At 41.5% G+C, this 20012-nt stretch overlaps 1 protein-coding gene across 1 annotated transcript; it reads right to left on the bottom strand.

Annotated features, from left to right (window-relative positions):
* Positions 1-8478: 8478 nt before the first annotated feature.
* On the bottom strand, positions 8479-10961 carry LOC143861984 (7-deoxyloganetin glucosyltransferase-like). Its single transcript, XM_077372968.1, has 2 exons — positions 10276-10961; positions 8479-9808 (listed from the first exon to the last, which is right to left on the bottom strand). The coding sequence occupies exons 1-2, from the start codon at positions 10784-10786 to the stop codon at positions 8865-8867; spliced, it is 1455 nt and encodes a 484-aa protein (XP_077229083.1). The 5' UTR covers positions 10787-10961; the 3' UTR covers positions 8479-8864.
* Positions 10962-20012: the final 9051 nt, after the last annotated feature.

The following is a 20012-nucleotide window of genomic DNA, read 5'->3' as shown; positions in this document are numbered from 1 at the left end:
CACGTGTCAACTTGTTGGGGTTTATTTGAGTCAACAAAAAAACCCCTCTCTCTAATGAGATTATTATGGTGGCCACCCCGCATCGTTTGGCTGATCCAAACCATTAATTTTTGGGCCTTACGTAGATGTAGATAGGGGGTATCCCAAAAAAATTTCTCCATACTGTTCATCCGAACCCTCACCCTCTGTTATGTGCAGATTTCTATATTGTACCGTCAATTTTAAACCTCCATAAATTGGAGGGTTAGGATCATCCAATGGAGAAGATATTTTGGGGCACATCTTATATACATTAGGGCCCAACAAATGAACAGTTTGGATCACCCAAATAATGTGGGCCTAGGCTGCACCCTCATACATGACCGGCCATCATATAGTCTCCCTCTCTGAAAGATGTCTCTCAAGGGATCTGAGACCTTTCAATTAAATGGAGTGCAAATATTAGATTCTGCGTGTGTCCTATTAGTACACTTTGATTTAGGAATCACAGGTGAAAAACTCATCTCCATAGGATGATCCTAACCCTCTAATATGTAGATAAATTACACTTAGAAATATCTATAGATTGAAGAGTTAGGATCATCCAATGGAGATGATTTTATGGGCAAGGGCACAACCAATCAACGGTTTGGATTGTGAGGAAAATGCCGACTATTTAGGATTCTATTGATGGTATTTAAGAGAATGATTTATTTCAAAATCAATGCCAGCCTATCAGTTTTAGCCTCAAGAGGAGATGGGTGATTTTTTTGCCGATGTATTAATTGTAGTTTTAGAAGGGAAAGCCAGCAAGGCACATTATGGCCAATAGAGTCCTGAATAGCTTCATATTGTCCCCCTTCCCTATTGGCGAATAGAGTCCTGAAACGCTAGACTTCCTCTTTTTCTTTTTTTTCCCAAAAAATTAAGGGGGGCAATTGTCCCCCTTCCCTTTCATGTGCCATCGCCCCTGCTGATCGGGTAAAACAGTTGGTAGGGGTGCAACTCGGGAGGGCACAACCCGAACACGTCAGGTTAAACCCGAAAAAATGTTGGGTTGGGTTTTCTCAACCCGGGTTGAGTTTGGGTAGGGTTCGGGTTGAGGGCTTGGGCAACCCGACCAGAGTGAAACCCGGCTTTTTTAATAATTTTTTTATTTTTTAAGCTTGAAATCTCAGTTTGTGTCGAGTTGAACTCAGGTCGGGTCGGGTTCTGGTTGGCAAAAAGGGTTCCTCGGGTCAGGTCGGGTCGGATTGAACCTCGCCGGGTTGGAACTCGGGTCGGGTCGGGTTTGGGTTGGACCCAGCCCGACCCGAGTTGCACCCCTAACAATTGGGACAACAAAAATCCATCCTAATTTAAACTTGGAATATTTTTGCTCTGTTCTCAATCCAATCACATTCTCTCCTCACTCATGGCCTTCCCATGCCTCTCCCTCACTAGCCCTCTCTATCCTTCTCTTCCAAAAGCTCTAGAGCTGATGGAACGTGTTAGGCAATAGGCTGGGTCCCACCTAGTCTCATACCTAAGCAGGCCCCACTAAGGACCCTAACATCCTACTACGCTTCCGCATCCATAGGGCTGTTCATTTGGTTAAACCCGAACCGAATTAGCTAAAAGTAACCAAACTGAAATATTTCGGTTAGTGAAAAAGATAATCGAAACCGAACCGAATTATATTCTAAACGAACTTGAACCGAAATTGAAAAAAAAATCGGTTCTTCGGTTAGTTCGGTTATAACCGAATTATATGATTAAGCAATCAATTAACCAAAAATTGCACAAATGTGAAGAGAAACAAAGAGAGATTAATCACCTAATATGAAGCAAAGATAAAGAGGAAGATAGAACTATAGAAGTGATACATTCCATGTGTTTGCCTGATCCCTTCTCCTTTTCCTTCTCATTTGGATCCAAGCCGTAATCGCAGCTTCTTCTTCTCCAAGCCGTATTGGGTTTTGATAGGGCTGGCAACGGGAACCCCCCTCCCCTCCCTGTGGGGAATATCTAATCCCCATCCCCATCCCCGCCCTCCCGACCCAACATCACCCCCTCTTTAGTCACTGATACACTACTGCTGGGTGTCCCTAATCAAAAGGGGCGGATATATTACTTCCCTTAGACACTGCTGCTGGGTGTCCCTATTCTATGGATGTTTCTCTCCCTAATCCAACAAATGAAATTTAAGTGAAAACATAACCATGAGATGCATGAACATCAATGATACAAAAGGAGAGTTTTCAATACATGCAACAAAAAAGTTCAGAAAATAATGCAATGCCGCATATTAAGCAAGTGACCAAGCTAACATTCTATAGCACAAAGTATTAACTCTCAAGAGCTAAAATGTAAAAACCCAATCCCTTGTTATTTGTTAGCTATAAAACTTAAAGGTAAAGTTAAAAAGCCTAAGATGATGTTGGCACTCCCATGTTTTGATATCTTCCCCTAACTCATCTTGTCTTATTGTCTGTTAAGTTTTAATTTTTAATCAGACTTTGTTTGTGCAATTATCAAAATATGGTGGTTCCAAAATCACTTACCTAAAAGAAAGAAATGCAAATGTGAAAATGAAATGTTTAATATTATATTCCTAAAAAAGTTCTTGTAGACACCCCATTTTGACTGGACCCTAATTCCCCAAAACCAAATAAAGTTCCGAAGCCGAAGCCCAAAAATTTCTGAAGAATTGAGCCGTAAAATGCAAAAGAACCTGAAAGTGCCTATTTGCATACCATTGTTAAAACCTTTGTGGAGCTCGAATGATTTCCAAACCCCCATTGAGACCCCCTCGTCAGGTTGTATTAGTTCTTTCCCTCATTCTCTCGAGATTTGTGAAAATTGCGAAGTGCCCCTTTAGTTTTTTTGGTATTGGAACCCCTTTATTTGAATCCCTAAGCTTCAAATTGGTAGTGTTGATATCATTTTATTGGATAAAGAAGTAGAAAAGGAGGGTACATTATTAAGAAAAAGAGTGTCGATATCAACTATACAACTGTGTATGAAGGGAAGACAATTTGGTTAGGCGTATGGCAAAATATTGATGTCCTGGTGATGTTTTCTTTGATTAGGGTCGAAGGGGGTGAATTAGAAGAAAGAGAGTGCCTTTTAAATTGTATAAAAGATAAGATCTAGCTGGAGAGGGTATAACCACCAAAAATATAGGGGTGTTGTTATCAATATACTTGGACTATGAAAAGGTCACCAATTAAAGTTGAAAGGGAGAGAGCAAAAAGGGCAGATCTTGTTCAAGAGGGGAACGAGGCGGGGGACCTGCTGGACAGACATTATAGAATAGCACCCTTCGATGAGAGATATGAGCAAGAGCTGTTGAGAAGGTGAAACGTTTCATTTTTTTTTTTTTTTGAAGTAGGTGGCACCATCATTTACCTAGACCACCATTTTTGTAAAACAAGCTAGTCACAAAATTCATGTGAGGTGGCTGTCTAGAGAAGAGCAAGAGGACGAGACTATATCATTTCTTACATAAAGAGGGGGGGGGGGGGTGATTCATCAAAGAGTGGATGTTCCATTATAGCTCTACTGTGTATATAATCAAAGAAAAGGAAGGTAGACACTGGTGGTGTGCAATTAACTAATTTATGGGCTGTTGTTTTAGCATAGGTAATTTCTATAAAAACCCATTCTCGTTAGAAATAGAGGTGGATATATCAAAGTTGGAAGGGTGCTCAAATCAGCCCACACTCCCTCTTTAAAAGGTCAATCGAGTGGGGTTTTGAAAGGACTCATTTTTCTTTTAATCGAAAATGAGGGGAGAGAGGGCACGAGCAGACAGAGAGAGAGAGAGGGTAAAGGGAGATTGGAATCGTCTTCTTCATCTTATCCGGCAATTTTTGCCGAAATCCGGCGAAAAATTTCTAAGCTCCGACCTCATTGCCACCATTAAAGCTACCATTACTTTCGATCACTTCTGACCTCAACCATAGATTTAGCCATTTTCACCCTAGAAACCCTAGATTTCACTTTTAGAAACCCTAGCTCAAGTACAAAAGACTGAGATTCACCATTTTCTTCCTTAGAAACCTTGAGATTTTCGTGTTCCTGGCCTCAAACCCTAGATCGATGCTCTTTAACTATAGATCTGCTATTTTCAAGTCTCAAAACTGTGGATCCCTCATTTCTTCAGTGTTAGGCTTCAGATTCAGCTTAGATCGGAGCAATATTACTTTGGATCACTCTTTTCTGGAAAGTTTTCATAGAATTTAGAGGTACAAGAAGAGATTTGAGATCTGATAAGAGGATGGAGGAGCAAGTAGAGGAAAAATTCTATCGGAGCTAAAGGAGGCAGAGGAAAGAAGAAGAAAAAATGAAGTCCAGGCCATTAGAATTTTGAGGTAATCTTCATTTATTTTTTATGCTTAAGATCATATTACATTTGATACTATTAAGTTGAATTGATGCTTGTGCTTTGTTTTATCTCTATGTCATAAGATTCTGTTGTGTTGCTTGATTTAGATCTGCTTTCAAATCATTTCCAATTTTTGTTAAAGGTTCATGTTCCAATTATTCAAGAGGATAATCAGAGTTTACATGTTTAAGATGTTGATATGATATGATCTGTGTGTTTGCGTTACTCTTTGTATTTGCGTTACTTTGATACTCAGATATGTAGAGTAGATCAGAAGCTAATCATGATTGAGCATTTGATTTGATGAAAAATTCGTTCCCCAGCTTGTTCATCACTTGGAATTTATTATACTCAGTGTATAGTTAAATAGATCATTATTATGGTACCTGTGTAGTCCAAATGATTTTGAATGGCGATAATAAAGGATAAGGGCTGCTAGTGTAGCTATCAAAGTAGAGCAGTAATCATATCATTATTGCATGTTATCTACCGGTGGATGTTACTATATATTGTTTAATTGCACAAGGGCGGATTACCTTTGTTTTTTTTAGACAAGTGATAGATCATAGAGTTATGCATTTGGGAAATTGCAAGAATATTCACCTGCTTTCAAAATGAAGAAGGGGAAGAGATCAGTTCATACGGTTGTACAAATATGATACTTGTGGCCACCTCACCATTTTGATAATGGCAGCCACACACCAGTTTGATATGAGCAGCCCTAACCCCTTTTTGATAATTGCAGCCCCTAACCCCTTTTTGATAATTGCAGCCCATGTACCCTCATGATATTTACAGGCCCTGTTGTGTGATTTGTTTCTCATGAATATTCATATGGTTTTTCATTCTGCCTTAGTACAAATATTATTCACAGTATTGAGGTTCTTGTGCTTTGTCTCTAAGAATGATATGGTGATAATTACGATATTAAATTTGTGTGAAAGATTATTTTTCTATGAAATGTGTATATATGTGCCCTTATCCCTTTCATTGCAAGGGCGATGAAGGTGATAGCTCAAGCCTATCTTTTAGGGACCTGCTCGGTCATAGTAGCACTCCCCTCTTTTTGTTTAGTAGGCTTACCCAGCCTTTTAGATGTTTTAGTCCTTTTTAGAACCCTTTGTCTCATTGCAAGAGCGATTATAAGGTTACTTAGAGCCCCATAGGAGACATGATTTGTCTCATTTGTTTTAGGCGTGTCTTTTCCTTTTGACATGTTTTTATCTGATTGGCATTCCACTCGTTTGTGATCATGCTAGTTTACTTGTTTGTGACCGCGCTGGTGTACCTGTTTGTGAGCACGCTAGTTTACTTGTTTGTGAATCACCCTTGTGTACTTGTTTAGTGTGTTTATCTCGGAATATTTTTCCGAACTACGTTGGCTTGATCCCTTTCCATAGGGTACATAGTGCAGCTTGAGATCCACATCTCAGGTCCAGCCAAACCTTTTAAAAATAAACATTTTAAACCTTCAAAAAAAAATATAAAATTTTTCAAAACCTTTTCGAAAATATCTTCCCCTAGAGTTAGGAGTATGTCATAGCTGTTTAGGCTGTTTTTGAGTTAAGATGCTGTCCTGATTTGTATTGATATAGTGTGTCCTGTCGTATGAGTGTCCCTAGAGTTAGGAGGCCTCGAGTTGATCGGTTAGACATTTAGTCGAACCGGTGGCTAGACTAGGAAGCATATAGTCAGCCCATGGTTTTCCTTAGGTTGCACAGCCTAAATACATATAGGATGTAGGGCCCACCTGCATTAGTTTAAGGCTAACTAACTTGCATTAGTTAGGGCATATAGAGAGTCCTAAAAATTACAATTCACCTGAACTTAAGCAATCATGCAAAAAAACTTTAAAAATCAGTCGAGTCTAGTGGATCGAGTCTAGGATAGCGGTTCTAGATGGTTAGGCATCATAGTTTAGAATAAGGCATCGAACTACGTTGACTCCGATTCTTCCCGAGGCCGGGATACGTAGAGCAGCTGGGATGGATGGCCATCTTGGTCCGAGTCAAGTCGCATTAAAGTTAGGATTTTTTCTTGTCCTGTCATATATATAGGATTGATTTGTGCTTTATGTTTTGATGTGTCTTCTTACTTTCTTGTACTGATACTATACCTTTAGCTGTAGCCTGCATGTGTATGTCCACCAGAACTTAGACACCCATTAGGCATGTCACTCATAACCTAGCTTTGCTTAGGTGACACATTTTTCATTTCATTTTGTGTATGCTTATTTCTTTATCCTCAGGAAATGCATGCTTAGGTAGACGATTCCTGAGAATTGTTCCTATTTCATATGATTTTTACCCAAAATTCTTTGGATTTAATAATAAATGGCATAAGAGACCAAGTGCTTGCACTCGGACGAATTGGAGGCGCTCTTCGGACCTTTTCCATTCGTAATCAGGCACGAACCCATTCATTTCTGGTTATCCATGGTATACAGAGCATATTTTTTTTTAGGGATCCATGGCCGTATACCATGGATGGCGACTCTGAGTTTTGTTTTTGTTTCGAGAGTTCCTTGGTAGAGCTCTCCTTCACGTGTGGATGATCCAAGAGGCCGCTGGGGGGCTCGTCCCTCACCTCTCTCCCGGATCGGGGTCCACAGTTCTCACCAAAAAAACAAAATAAAACACTTAAAATACTAAAATAAATAATATTGATTAATGGGGCCGGGGCGGGGACAACTACATCCCCTTCCCCTACCCGTCCCCGCACCGGAGAACTTTTTAAACCCCCTTCCCCTTCCCCATCCCTGCTCAAATCGGGGAATCCCCGCCCCAAGATGCGCGGGGCGGATACCCGCTTTCTCGGGTGAAATTGCCAACCCTAGGTTTTGATGGAGCCATGGAGGATGAATGTGGGATTCGATGGTGGCCTTTGGGGTTTTTGGTGACTGTAATGGAGGAGTGCCGGAGTGGGTTTCTAGAATTATTGCCCTAAAATTGATGAGAACTTTGTAATGGAGGAGTGTAATCTGTGAAGATCAGTGACGAGACTGTAATGGAGGGTCTACACACAACGTTGTTAAATTTTACCCAAATAACTTTGTTAAAACTTTGTAATGGAGGAGTGTAATCTGTAATGGAGGTACAAGTCACATGGGTTGTCATAACTATGTAATGGAGGAGTGTAATCTGTAATGGAGGTGCAAGTCATATGGGTTGTCATAACTTTGTTGGAGAATGTGAAAACCTGCCCACGGTTTTGAATAAACCAGCCCATGGTTTTGAAGAAATGATGTTACTGCTGAAAAGACAAAAGCTGCCAAAAGGCAAAAGCATTATTAATTTCACGAAAAACAAATGAGCATAACCGATCGGTTAACCCGAATTACTTTCAGAACTAATTGCTACCGAAACCGAAAACCGAATTCCATTTTTTTCACCACCAAAACCGAACCGAACAAGGGAGAAACGGAACCGAACCGACCAAAAAAATTTCGGTTCAGTTCGGTTATTCGGTTATATCCGAATAATGCACACCCCTATGCATCCATCGTCCTTGCATCCCAGTCTGTGTTGGCTTTCACAGTGGCCTTTTTTCTATGTAGCCATTTTCTATAGGTCACTATTTTTGTGGCTCGAACACGGGACATGATGGCTGCCAAATGTTAGGCACCTAACTGATATGTCAAAAGCTCCAAAGCTGATGGAACGCATTAGGCTAGGCCCTTGAAACGTGTCCCATGCCAAGCTAGGTCCCACCTAGTCCCATTCCTTGATAGGCCTCCACTCGGGACCGTAACATAACCCGTGATTTTTTTTTTTCATGGTTGCCAATGTTTAGTATCCTTTTCTTTCCTTCTTAAGTTTAGTCTCCATCTCACCTTCTATTTCTAGAAGCAAGATTAACTACAATTCTTACTATGAATAACTCCCTGGTTGGATTGTTGTCAATCCATCTCTTTTATTTCTCACTTGTATCATTCAAGCCTTGAAATTCTCTCGGTTGCCTTGAGGCACCCAAAGGTGTTGCACCATTGGGGATTTGAGGCATCACACCTCGAGAGAATAGTGGTTGGAGTCTCACCAACGAGACCAATGACATCACACCAATGGTTTCTAGGGCATTTACACTCAAGGATGATCAAGGCATCGTACCAAGAACTGTAGACATCACATCCATAATTTTGTAAGAGAGTCAAGAGAGTCTTTCATTTATCAACTTAGAAAGATATAAAACCCTAACATAAAGAAACCCTAGTGACAGAAACATCCATTCTAGAGAACTCTTTCCTCAAAACTGAAGAAAATGAACTCCCCCTTGTACAATCCTTTAATGCATAGATGGGCCATTCTAAACATTTTAAAACTCAAATAAATAGTGATTCAAGTAGTAAACTAAAAGGAAAACCCGACTCAAATTAAAAACTTCATAAAACACCCTTGAATCACTCGTTGGACTTCAAATGGGGCACGTTCTTTATGTGAAACTCCAACAAAGCTTGGGGTTAATTGACTTTTTTTTACCTCGGTTTTATCTCCTTTTTGTGAGGATGGTCCTTCATCAATCATTTATCAACCTTTTTTTTTATCGACAGCATCTCTTTTACCAGCTTGTCCAGATTCATGTAAGAAGATCCTCCTTGTTTGGTAGCCTTTATAGCACTCTCCTTCCATTCCATTGCCTTGCTCCTCATCTCCATTCCCTTTTCTCCTTCCATCATTTCCCTAACAAGACTCTCAACTTCCTCTCTCTTAACATTGTTGTTGATCTCCATGCCAATCGCCCATTCAGTGCAGGCAAGTCGACAATTCGTTTGTTGTTCGGCGAAGAAAGGCCAACAAAGCACAGGCACTCCACCACAAATACTTTCTAGAGTAGAATTCCAACCAGAATGAGTTAGAAATACTCCAACAGAAGGGTGAGACAGCACTTCCTCTTGTGGGCACCAACTTGCAAGTAGACTCCTTTCTTTGGTCTCAATTACAAACTCCTCCGGCAAGATCCCCAAATCGCCCATCACAAGATCAGGCCTAATGATCCATAAGAACGTATGCTTGCTGTTTGCAAGTCCCCACGCAAACTCTCTCAACTGTTCAAGGCTCATAGTTGTGATGCTCCCAAAATTCACAAAAACCACTGATTTGGGCTCTTTTGTATTTAACCACTGAAGGCATTCCATGTCTTCTTTCCAAAAATTTGATCCCATTAACTTCAAACGGCTATCGGGTATCTCATTACATAGAAATGATAGAGGGCCCACAGTGTAAATTTTGGGAAGCATAGATGAGAGTGAATCTAGAACCTTGTGTTCCAAGTCGTCGAATGTATTCATAATGATCGCTGATGCTCTGGGTGCTCTTTCGCTTTCTCTAATGAAAAAATTGAGCATGATGTCATCTGGATCCGTTGTCTGAATAAAACTTGGGAAATCCCTTAAGCGAAAATCCTTCAGTCCCGGTATCCAATCAATAAAAGTGTTGAGATATCCATTTGTTAAGTAGCTCTCATCTGTGCACCACATAAATACAGACCATATTAAGCTACTTACACTTGAAAGGATGAGAGTAGTCCTCTTAGATTTTGTTTAAATGAGTTAATCATAATATATTTGATTCTTGGAAATATTTATTAGATTATTACTGCATGATGATGATCTCACTTTTTTAGAGAGAAGTCTCTCTGTATAATCCCAACCCATTAAACCAAACAGTTGATTATTTCAAAACAAGCTTGAAAATAACATTTCTTCATGAGAATTCTCTGTTTAATCCCAACCCATTCAACCAAACAGTTGGTTGAATACTTCGACTCAAGCTTGAAAATATCATTTTTTTTCCATGAGAATTCACTGTTTAATCCCAATCCAATAAATCAAACAATTCAATGCTTCAAATCATGCTTGAAACTAACATTCTTTCATGAAAATTCACTATGTTTAACTCATAAAAAGTAAAAAGAAACTTCACTAACATTACCCTTTAACGGCGTAATGCCTCTTTTGATGAGTTCAGCATAATGGAGGTATCCCAGTACACCGCAGGAGCTCGCCGTAAAGAAAACAATGTCTGGAATGCAAAGCTCCTCTGCAGCGTCTAGTGTGAAGCTCATGATTGCATCAGAAACAATGATAGTGACTGGAGGTTGGTTTGTGGTGTCGTTAAGCTTAGTTATGAGGTTGAGAAAGGGAACTAAGCAATTTTTTGTAGTTGAATCACAGAGAGTGGGGACGTCTTGGGTGGCGTTGAGATTGGACGGCGGTGGTAGGCCGTCGGGTATGGTGTCAAAGTGGAAATCATCCAAGCCGTTGAGAGAATCAAGGCCTCTAGATCTTAGTAGACGTTGGTGGTTGAATTCAGTATTGATGAAGGTGATGAAGAAGCCTCTGAAATGGAGGAGTTTGGCTAGTTTTAGGAAGGGGCTGACATGGCCTTGTGCTGGGAATGGTATCAACACTGCATGAGGTTTATCCACTGCCACAGAGGCCATCTCTCTCTCTCTCTCTCTCTCTCTCTCTCTCTCTCTCTCAATGTTGTAGAATGGGTCTTTGAGAATTGGGCTTTATAGAGAAAGAGGGCCCAAAAACTACTTAAAACTGTTACTGCACAAAATCTTCTCTATGCCTTTTCTATTCTTCTTTGTTTGGAGGATCTAGTGTGGTTCCACTTCAGATGAGCATTTAGTTTTCTGCTATGATTTGTGGACAGGGACACTAGTGGCGCGTGTCGACACGGACATGGAGTGTCGGACACGGCAAATTTCCAAACTTTAGAAACGGGGACACGGCTAAAATAGAAATATATGTGTAATCATGATTTGTGGATAAGGATTCGTGTGTCCAGTTTCGACATGGATACGAGTTGTCTAAATGAGACAAACGCAATATTCAATAAAAAAAAAGAATGTCAAACTTGACAGGATACAAAAACATGTCCATACATCCACATTAAGTCTAACACTTCCAACAATACAAGTAAAAGTGTCCAAAGGAGTGTCGACACGTGTGGACACGCGTGTCGTGTCGGACACGTAAGTCAACAATAAATTCGAAGTGTCGGCCAAATCATTGGTTTTTTGAGGGAAAAAATTAATGCATACAAGGGGACCACATAATGCTCTAAAAAAAAAAAAAAATCTGGGCATGCACCACATATTTGATGTTCCAAATTTGTCATTGGTAGGGCCCTTATTGATGGAGCTTGTCTCCAAAAGTCTCCAAGAATCTTTGGATCTTCTGTAGCCCAAAAAGTCATGCAAACCATTAAAAGGTTACAAGCAAAAGATACACTATCTTCCACTTAGTTGGCTTCACTAGCCTAAGGTATTCTCATGAACAGAACTTCATAGAAACAAATAGATGGCATAAACATTGACAACTCCTTGCATGAAAAGCTTATAACAACTTCCCAAATCCAAACCCATGAGGGTGCCCATATCATTTTAGAACCTTGATGAGAAAGGGCTATGATGACCGTTGCAATGATGCCCACCCAAATCCATTTGGGTGCCAATATCAATCCATCACCATCAATACAATAACCAAAGCTCCCTTGCATAAACGTCACTTCATGACCATAGAAAGTAGCCCCACACGGCCCAATCCTTGCACCTCCATCCGATCCATAATCCACGTTCAATGTTCCTAAAAAGGAACATTACAAATCTCCCCTTCCCAAATTGCTTGCCCCCAAGCAATCACAAGAGGAATAACACTACCACACCGTTGCATCGTCCACGATCGAATGGGAACTTGGGTGGTACGTTGGGGTTATGCACTTGATGTTGCCCATGTGAATTCTGCAAATACCGACGACAACCTTGTCGATCAATGTTGGGGTTCCAAGGGTCCCATGTTGGTTCCCTAAAATTGGGAATAATTATCAACTGAGTTCTTCTAGACGTCGTGCCTCGAGGTGCTCCTGCCAATGAGAGAGTCAGCAGGAGAGGGGCATGCAAAGCTATATCTTCATCATTGGGTGCAAACTGGTCTGGTAAACCATGCACCTCAATTGCCTCCTCTTCATAAGGAAGAGCATCGATCATCTCCACCTGAAGGCTTGGTCCTTCATTTTTCACGTCATCCTTATTATCACATTCATCATCAACAGCCTCTTCACACAAAGCCTCTGAATCAGCCCCAATGATCTCAATATCCACTGGCCTGTGTTGTGTCATCGGAGGTGGTGTCGGCGTATGCGGGCAACTCAACAAGGGTCGTGTTGGTGTAGAAGTGAAAGTCTGCAAGGCACTTGCTTCTCTCTCGACCAATGGTGTATCCTTAAAAGCTATTGGTCGGCATGGATGAAGGGTTGGTATGTTTATGTTGAAGGATGTCAAAATCGTTCTCTCCAAATTAGGGGGCTCAGTCACTGCCTTGAAATTGCCACTCCTTGAGTGAGCTGCCAACCGCTCCAAAGCCTCAAGTAGGGTGCACTTAAGACGGGCAAAGCGGTTGTCGATAGTGGTGGCGAAGCGTGCTACCAACCGCGCCTCAAAATCATCGTTTCTAGACCCCCTCCGAGTTGACTCCATGAGGTCTTTTTGAACAAGCCCACTTGGGGGGAGGTAGTCGTTCTAATAGCTCTAGTTGTCTCACAGAGCACATGACAAATAGTTTGTCCGCATTCCCTCACAGGCCACACGACGAACAGCTGGTATGCAAAAGACTAGAAGACCTTGCTATACCTTCTTCTTGCCTTTCCCAAAGCCCTTCCTTTTAGATTTCTTCTTGAAGTAACCCTTAGACGTTCCCTCTGTGGTGTAATGAGCACGGTCAGGTTGATCGGTTTTCAACCTCTCTTCTTCTTGAACACACATGGCTATGAGTTCACTCATTTCCCACTTCTCTTTCTGCGTATTGTAATTAATTTTAAATGGAGTAAATTGTACAGGAAGAGATGTCATGATGAAATGAACAAGGAAACCCTCAGAGATCTCCATGTTCATTTTCTTTAGCTGGGAGGCCATGTCATTCATTCGCATAATGTGCTCCCTCACACCACTGCTACCATTGTACTTCATAGTCATTATCTTCATCATCAGTGTACTGGCAAGAGCCTTAGACGATCCCTTAAATTGATCCTCTACTGCCTGTAGGTACTCTTTGGCAGGAAACTCCTCATCCTCCTCTGAATCGGGAATGCCTCATCGGATAGAGGTAGAGATCGTGCTTTCATAATCATAAGGCTCATGCGGTTCGATCGCTCCCAGTTTTCATAGGTAGCACGATCCGCAGCCGTACTCTCTTCAGTAGGCACTTCAGGTTTGTCGTTTCTAAGTGCATAATCTAGGTCCAAACACCCTAAGACAGTGTGAATATGATCCTTCCATTTTTCGAAATTAGTCCCACTCAAAACCTCGATCCCGGACAAATAACTAGAGATAGAACTAGGGTTCAATGCTGTAGAAGAAAAAGACAGACAGTTACAATTTTGTTCACTATCTAAGACACCATTTAAATCCATAAAAGGAGTTTATTCAGTAAAATCCATAATTTAACATAATTCAACTTTAAAAGAAATGACTAAAGTAAACAGAAACACAAAATACATAAGCGTGTTCTTGATGGGACACTAGGCGTGTCACCGTGGGTCGTCTGTTGGGCCGTGCCACGATAAACAATTGGTTCCCACACAAAATAAGTCATTTTATCTTTAGGGAAATCAGTTGGATTGTCCAGAACCATAGAAACACATATTATGATTATGGGGAGACACCAGCGTGTCGTTGTGGGCCGTCCGTTTGGCCGTGCCACAACACACAATTGGCTCTCATCCATGAGACTAACTAGGGCCAAATAACTCTATACTTGAGGTGCATATCATCGTTGGGCAGAAGTACAACCCTAAGTCAAATTATCCAGGCCTAGCCCTCTCACACCGCCTATTTGTGCAAAGCAACAATCATCCATTGGGCTAAGTGTTGCTCTTGGACAAATAGTCGCAACTTTAAGTGGTTTTGTAGCTTATAAGGTGTCACTATATGCAACACAGTTCTTTATTTAAACTACTAACTTAAGCGATTCCGGTTCCCAAACAGAATCGAAGTTCTTTGTTCATTTGTTTAGTGACTAATTATAACAAGATATAGTGTAATCTGAGCTAAAACTAATGAACAAAGTAAATAAACATGTGTAAATATCAAGTTTCATAACATATCAAAATCAATGCATAAGGATTTTGAAAGACATACACAATCAATGTGTTTTAAAGTCAAATTTTTTTATAAAATATTCATCGTCTTCTCCAATCCACTAAAAGACAAAAAAAATCTAAAATTTTCATCCAAAAATCCTTGTTTTTAATAAATTTCGATTTAACATAAGGAATTCATTTCTCAACCGCTTTAGGCGCCGTTTGTGGCGTTGGGTCCCTTTCTCATTGGACTACACATACATATCGGAAAATCACCCGTAAGAACAACTGTTTTCCGGTGGTGTGCTATTTTCCGGCGAGGCCCAAAACTTCCAAAAATCAAAATTTTTAACTTTAAATGGCCGGCAAATACAATCCAGACATCAAATCGACGAGCCGTTTGTTGCGTTGGATTCGTGGGAATACGGAAAACGTTCCAGTAACACTCAATCATCGATTGGAGTTGTGGATTGATGGTGGCATTCAAAATACGAGATTTTTTTAACACCAAAAGCCCTATTTCTTTCAATTTTCACCATTTTAAAGCGATTTTCTTGCCGGAACCGTAGCTCTGATATCACATGTTATTGTTCAATCGAATAAGAACACCGGCAACGGATCTTAGCGATCCAACTTTGAGAAAAACGTAGATATCAATATGGATTGAAATTGAAATAGTAAAAGAACATACCGGAAGCCATGGATATTGTTTTGTTGTCTCTTGAAATAGTTCCACTCCAGTATATCTCCTTGTTCCACAACAGAGAATGACTTATTAGACGTTGGTGGTTGAATTCAGTATTGATGAAGGTGATGAAGACTTTCTTGAAGGGCCGAAAATTTATTTTTATGGATCCAATTTCTATTCCTTTAGAAGATTCTCTGATGTTCATCCGAGTCTGAGCATAAGCCGCATCCTCATTGATATGAGGTTGAGCCTTGCTTTGATATGGGGCAGTAAAACCCACCTTATCATGCACTGTGCTAGGCTTTTTTACAACCCATTGACTCTTTGTGATCTGACTAGCTTGAGGGCATCTCTGAGGGCAAATCAGGGGGCAATTATCAGTGGAGTGACTGAAATCTTAGCAAGGGACACATGGATTGGGCTTCCATTCATATTCAACTACTTGGGTCTCATCACCTGTGGGGGTCTGAATATGGATGATATCTGGAAGGTGAGAGGTTGCAGACACTTCAACACATAATCTGGCATATTTTCGCCTTGAGGACTCAGCTGTTTGCGTATCCATATATAGGGGCTTGCCAATGATGCTGGCTAGTTTACCTAATCCAGTGAGGGTCCAGTATTTGAGATGCAGAGCCAGGAATTTTATCCATATTGGAATCGAAGAGAGCTTCAGTTTCTCAAGGGCGTCATAAAAGATGTCAAGCACACAAAGGCAATCAGTAATAATGTCTCCAGCAAGTTAAGATAAGAGGGGTACAGGCATATCTCAAGCCAAACCTCTAAACTCCTCAGTTGAGTCCACTCTTCAGAAGAGTCAATTCTCCAAGAAAATCAGTTTCCCTAGCGAAGTCTAGAATTTGCTCACGCAGCCTTCAATCTCCAGCAGAATTCAGTTCTCTCAGAAAAAGTGGTCAATACTCAGAACCTCAGCAAGTTGCCTGTGTCTGGTTCTCAACAGAGATCGCGCACTCCTAAAGTTCTCGGCAAGAGACAATCAATCCTGTAATGGAATCGATCGAAATCTCGATTTCTTGAATCAAAATTATTCCTCCTTGAGTTTCGTGTTCTTGATTCCTAGAGTGGTTTGATCATGATGATTGTCTAATCATTCCGCTTTGTTCATCTGTCAAGATGCTGTCTTCTCAGATCCCAATTTAGGAATGATCATGATGCTGTCTAATCATTCCACTTTGTTCATCTGTCAAGATGCTGTCTTCTCAGATCCCAATTTAGGGATGTTCATGATGCTGTCTAATCATTCCGCTGTGTTCATCTGTCAAGATGCTGTCTTCTCAGATCCCAATTCAGGTTTGATCATGATGCTGTCTAATCATTCCGCTGTGTTCATCTGTCAAGATGCCGTCTTCTCAGATCCCAATTCAGGTTTGATCATGATGCTGTCTAATCATTCCGCTGTGTTCATCTGTCAAGATGTTGTCTTCTCAGATCCCAATTCAGGTTTGATCATGATGCTGTCTAATCATTCCGCTGTGTTCATCTGTCAAGATGCTGTCTTCTCAGATCCCAATTCAGGTTTGATCATGATGCTGTCTAATCATTCCGCTGTGTTCATCTGTCAAGATGCTGTCTTCTCAGATCCCAATTCAGGTTTGATCATGATGCTGTCTAATCATTCCGCTGTGTTCATCTGTCAAGATGCTGTCTTCTCAGATTCCAATTCAGGTTTGATCATGATGCTGTCTAATCATTCCGTTGTGTTCATCTGTTAAAATGCTGTCTTCTCAGATCCCAATTCAGGTTTGATCATGATGCTGTCTAATCATTCCGCTGTGTTGATCTGTCAAGATGCTGTCTTCCCAGATCCCAATTTAGGTTTGATCATGATAACTGTCTAATCATTTCGCTGTGTTCATCTGTCAAGATGCTGTCTTCTCAGATCCCAATTCAGGTTTGATCATGATGCTGTCTAATCATTCCGCTGTGTTCTTCTGTCAAGATGCTGTCTTCTCAGATCCCAATTTCGGTTTGATCATGATGCTGTCTAATCATTCCGCTATATTCATCTGTCAAGATGCTGTCTTCTCAGATCCCAATTCAGGTTTGATCATGATGCTGTCTAATCGTTTCGCTTTGTTCATCTGTCAAGATGCTGTCTTCTCAGATCCCAATTTAGGTTTGATCATGATGCTGTCTAATCATTCCGCTTTGTTCATCTGTCAAGATGCTGTCTTCTCAGATCCTAATGTAGGTTTGATCATGATGCTGTCTAATCATTCCGCTCTGTTGATCTGTCAAGATGCTGTCTTCTCAGATCCTAATTCAGGTTTGATCATGATGCTGTCTAATCATTCCGCCTTGTCGACCTGTCAAGATGCTGTCTTCTCAGATCCTAATTCAGGTTTGATCATGATGCTGTCTAATCATTCCGCTTTATAATCTCCAAATCTCTGAGTGGCTTAATTAGAGGTTGTCTAATCATTCCATTCTGCAATTTGTGAGAGTCTATCTCGCTATCCCTTGAGAGTCCATCTCAGTTTTCTTTTCGAGAATCTGTCTCGTCAATTCATCTTATCATTCCTTCTCGATGAGAATCTGTCTCGTCGATCCATCTCGTCGCCCCCTTGCATCCCATCTGTGTAAGACCCCTGAGGCATCCCTTCTGTGTAAGACCCTTGAGGCATTTGGCGCTCTTTAAGAATTCAACATTCGCAAAATCATTTTCGTTAATTCTTTCCTTCTTTAAACCAATTTCCGGGGCAGGTCAAAATGCGTTGTCCTCTTGGCTTTGACAATCGTGTGACGAGCACCCTCTGCCAAAGAGGGGCATCTGTAGACACCCCATTTTGACCAAGCCCTAAAACTAAAATAAAAACAAAAAAAGTAAAAAAACAAAAATTGGAAAATCTCTGGGCAGCTGGGCCCGGATCAGTCCTCGAGTGCAAATACATACATATATATATATATATATATATATATATATATATGTAAATAAATAAAAATAAAAAAAATTAGCAACTCAGGGCTCTGGGGTTAAATCTTGAATAGTTCGAGACCGTAAGTGGGCCCCCTGAAGTTTCGTCGAGATTCGACAGAATTTTGCCTGGGTAATGGGGTTTATTTCGAAAAATAGTGCAGAAGAGGGTCGAATTAGTCAAGTCGGGGGTACCCTGGGCAGAGAAAAGCCAGTGAAAAATCCAAAAGGGGGCTGTCCAGGTAAAGAAGAGTGGGCACAAATTCGCCATTTCTCTTTAAATAAGCCGTCGGGCTAGGGTTTCAAAAAAAAGAAGAAAAAAAAAAGGAAAGAAAAAAAAACAGAGAGAGGGAGGAGCTGCCGCCCACCATCGCCTCCATTCCACCATCTCCTCCGGCAATCTCCCTTGCCGTCGGCAAGCCCCCGTCCACACCACCATCATCTCGGCACCGGCAACCCTCATCGCCACCTCCCTTCTTCACCTCCACCTCCACCAACAGCAGCCACCAAGGGAGAGGCCACCACCATCATCTCCATCTTCCCCAACCCAAACCCTCTTCGTCTTCCACCCAATCACCACCACCACCATCATCCACCTCTGCATCTCCTCCCTCTTCACCATCTCCCCACGAAAACCCAATCCACCCTCTTCAACCCCAACAGATCCGATTCTCTCCTTCTTCCCTCTCCCCAAATCAACCACCATACTCCATTAAACCACCAACACCTCTACCATTTTTTTTTCTCAAAACCCATCTCCATTAAACCCCCTTCTCAGCCACCACCATCAGCCGCCGCACCCATCTTCTCCTCCTCCTCCACCTTCATCTCCATCTCTCCACCGCCACCAACCACCCCTGCCACCATCTCCACCTCTGCAACTACATCTCCGACCCCATCTCCGGCCAGCAACCCACCGGAATCCGAGCCGCCACCTCCCCCGTTCTATCCCCCCTATTTTCACCTCCAAACCCCTCTCCACCTCCATCTCTACCCAAAACCCATTTTCGAGCCAAACCCACTTCGAAAAAAACCCAAAATCCACCCACCGCCACCTCCTCTGTCCATCCCCCACTTCATCCCCTCTACTCTTACTCCCCTCGAAACCCACTCCCAAGCTCAGACCCTACTCCATCTTCACCCCCACCACGATCCGATCATTTTCTTTGAAAAAAATTGCAGAGAGGGTTTTGCTGAAGGGTAGAAACCGAACCAAATCAGAGAGAAAGAGAGAGGAGAGGGGAAGAAAGAGGGTTTGCTACCCACCCTACGGCCACCATTTCCACCGTCCGTCTCCGCATCTTTCATCACCTCCGCCATCTCCGACCACCTCCCGTATCAATCTCGCCCCCTACATTCTCAATCGGACCATCTTTCATCTCCTCCCTCAAACCCCTTTCTAATTGCCTCCATTTGCAGCCACTTCCGCCGTTGCTCGCTATTGCCATTGCCACAACCCATCTCCACCCAGCAGCTCAGGTAACCTTCCTCTCTTTTCATTAATGTTTGGACAACATAGATCATGCCATGTGAGTTGGGACAATTTGAATCTTAAAATCTGCATTTGCTACTTTAGCATGACTAACCCATCTTGTTTGATCATGTAGATTTAAGGGATTGATCTTGCCTTTGATCCAATCCCTTAAATCTCAGTCTTAGGTTATTGAAGACTCTCATTTTCTTTAGCACTTTTCTTTGTTGGGATTGAAATCTAGTATAACCAGGTTTGAAGAGTTGGTCATGCTTGATTTTTTTATTCCATTTATGGGGTACTGTAATTCAAGGTATGATTGGGTTGATCCCATTTGCCTAAGAGAGGCTTCCTTGTTCATCAGGTTGGTTGGTTAATGATATTTGCCCAGTCATGTCTTAGTTACATGCATTATTTCAGTTAATATTTGCTTCTTTGAGAAGTTCACAAGAGCCTTGCCTGGGATTTGTTGGAATCTTTTGGTTGTT

Source organism: Tasmannia lanceolata, unplaced genomic scaffold (assembly GCF_043159265.1).
Source record: "Tasmannia lanceolata isolate RefF3 unplaced genomic scaffold, GAP_Taslan_0.1 ptg000037l, whole genome shotgun sequence".
NCBI classification, from domain to species: domain Eukaryota; kingdom Viridiplantae; phylum Streptophyta; class Magnoliopsida; order Canellales; family Winteraceae; genus Tasmannia; species Tasmannia lanceolata.
This window is presented reverse-complemented; position numbering and strand designations above follow the sequence as displayed.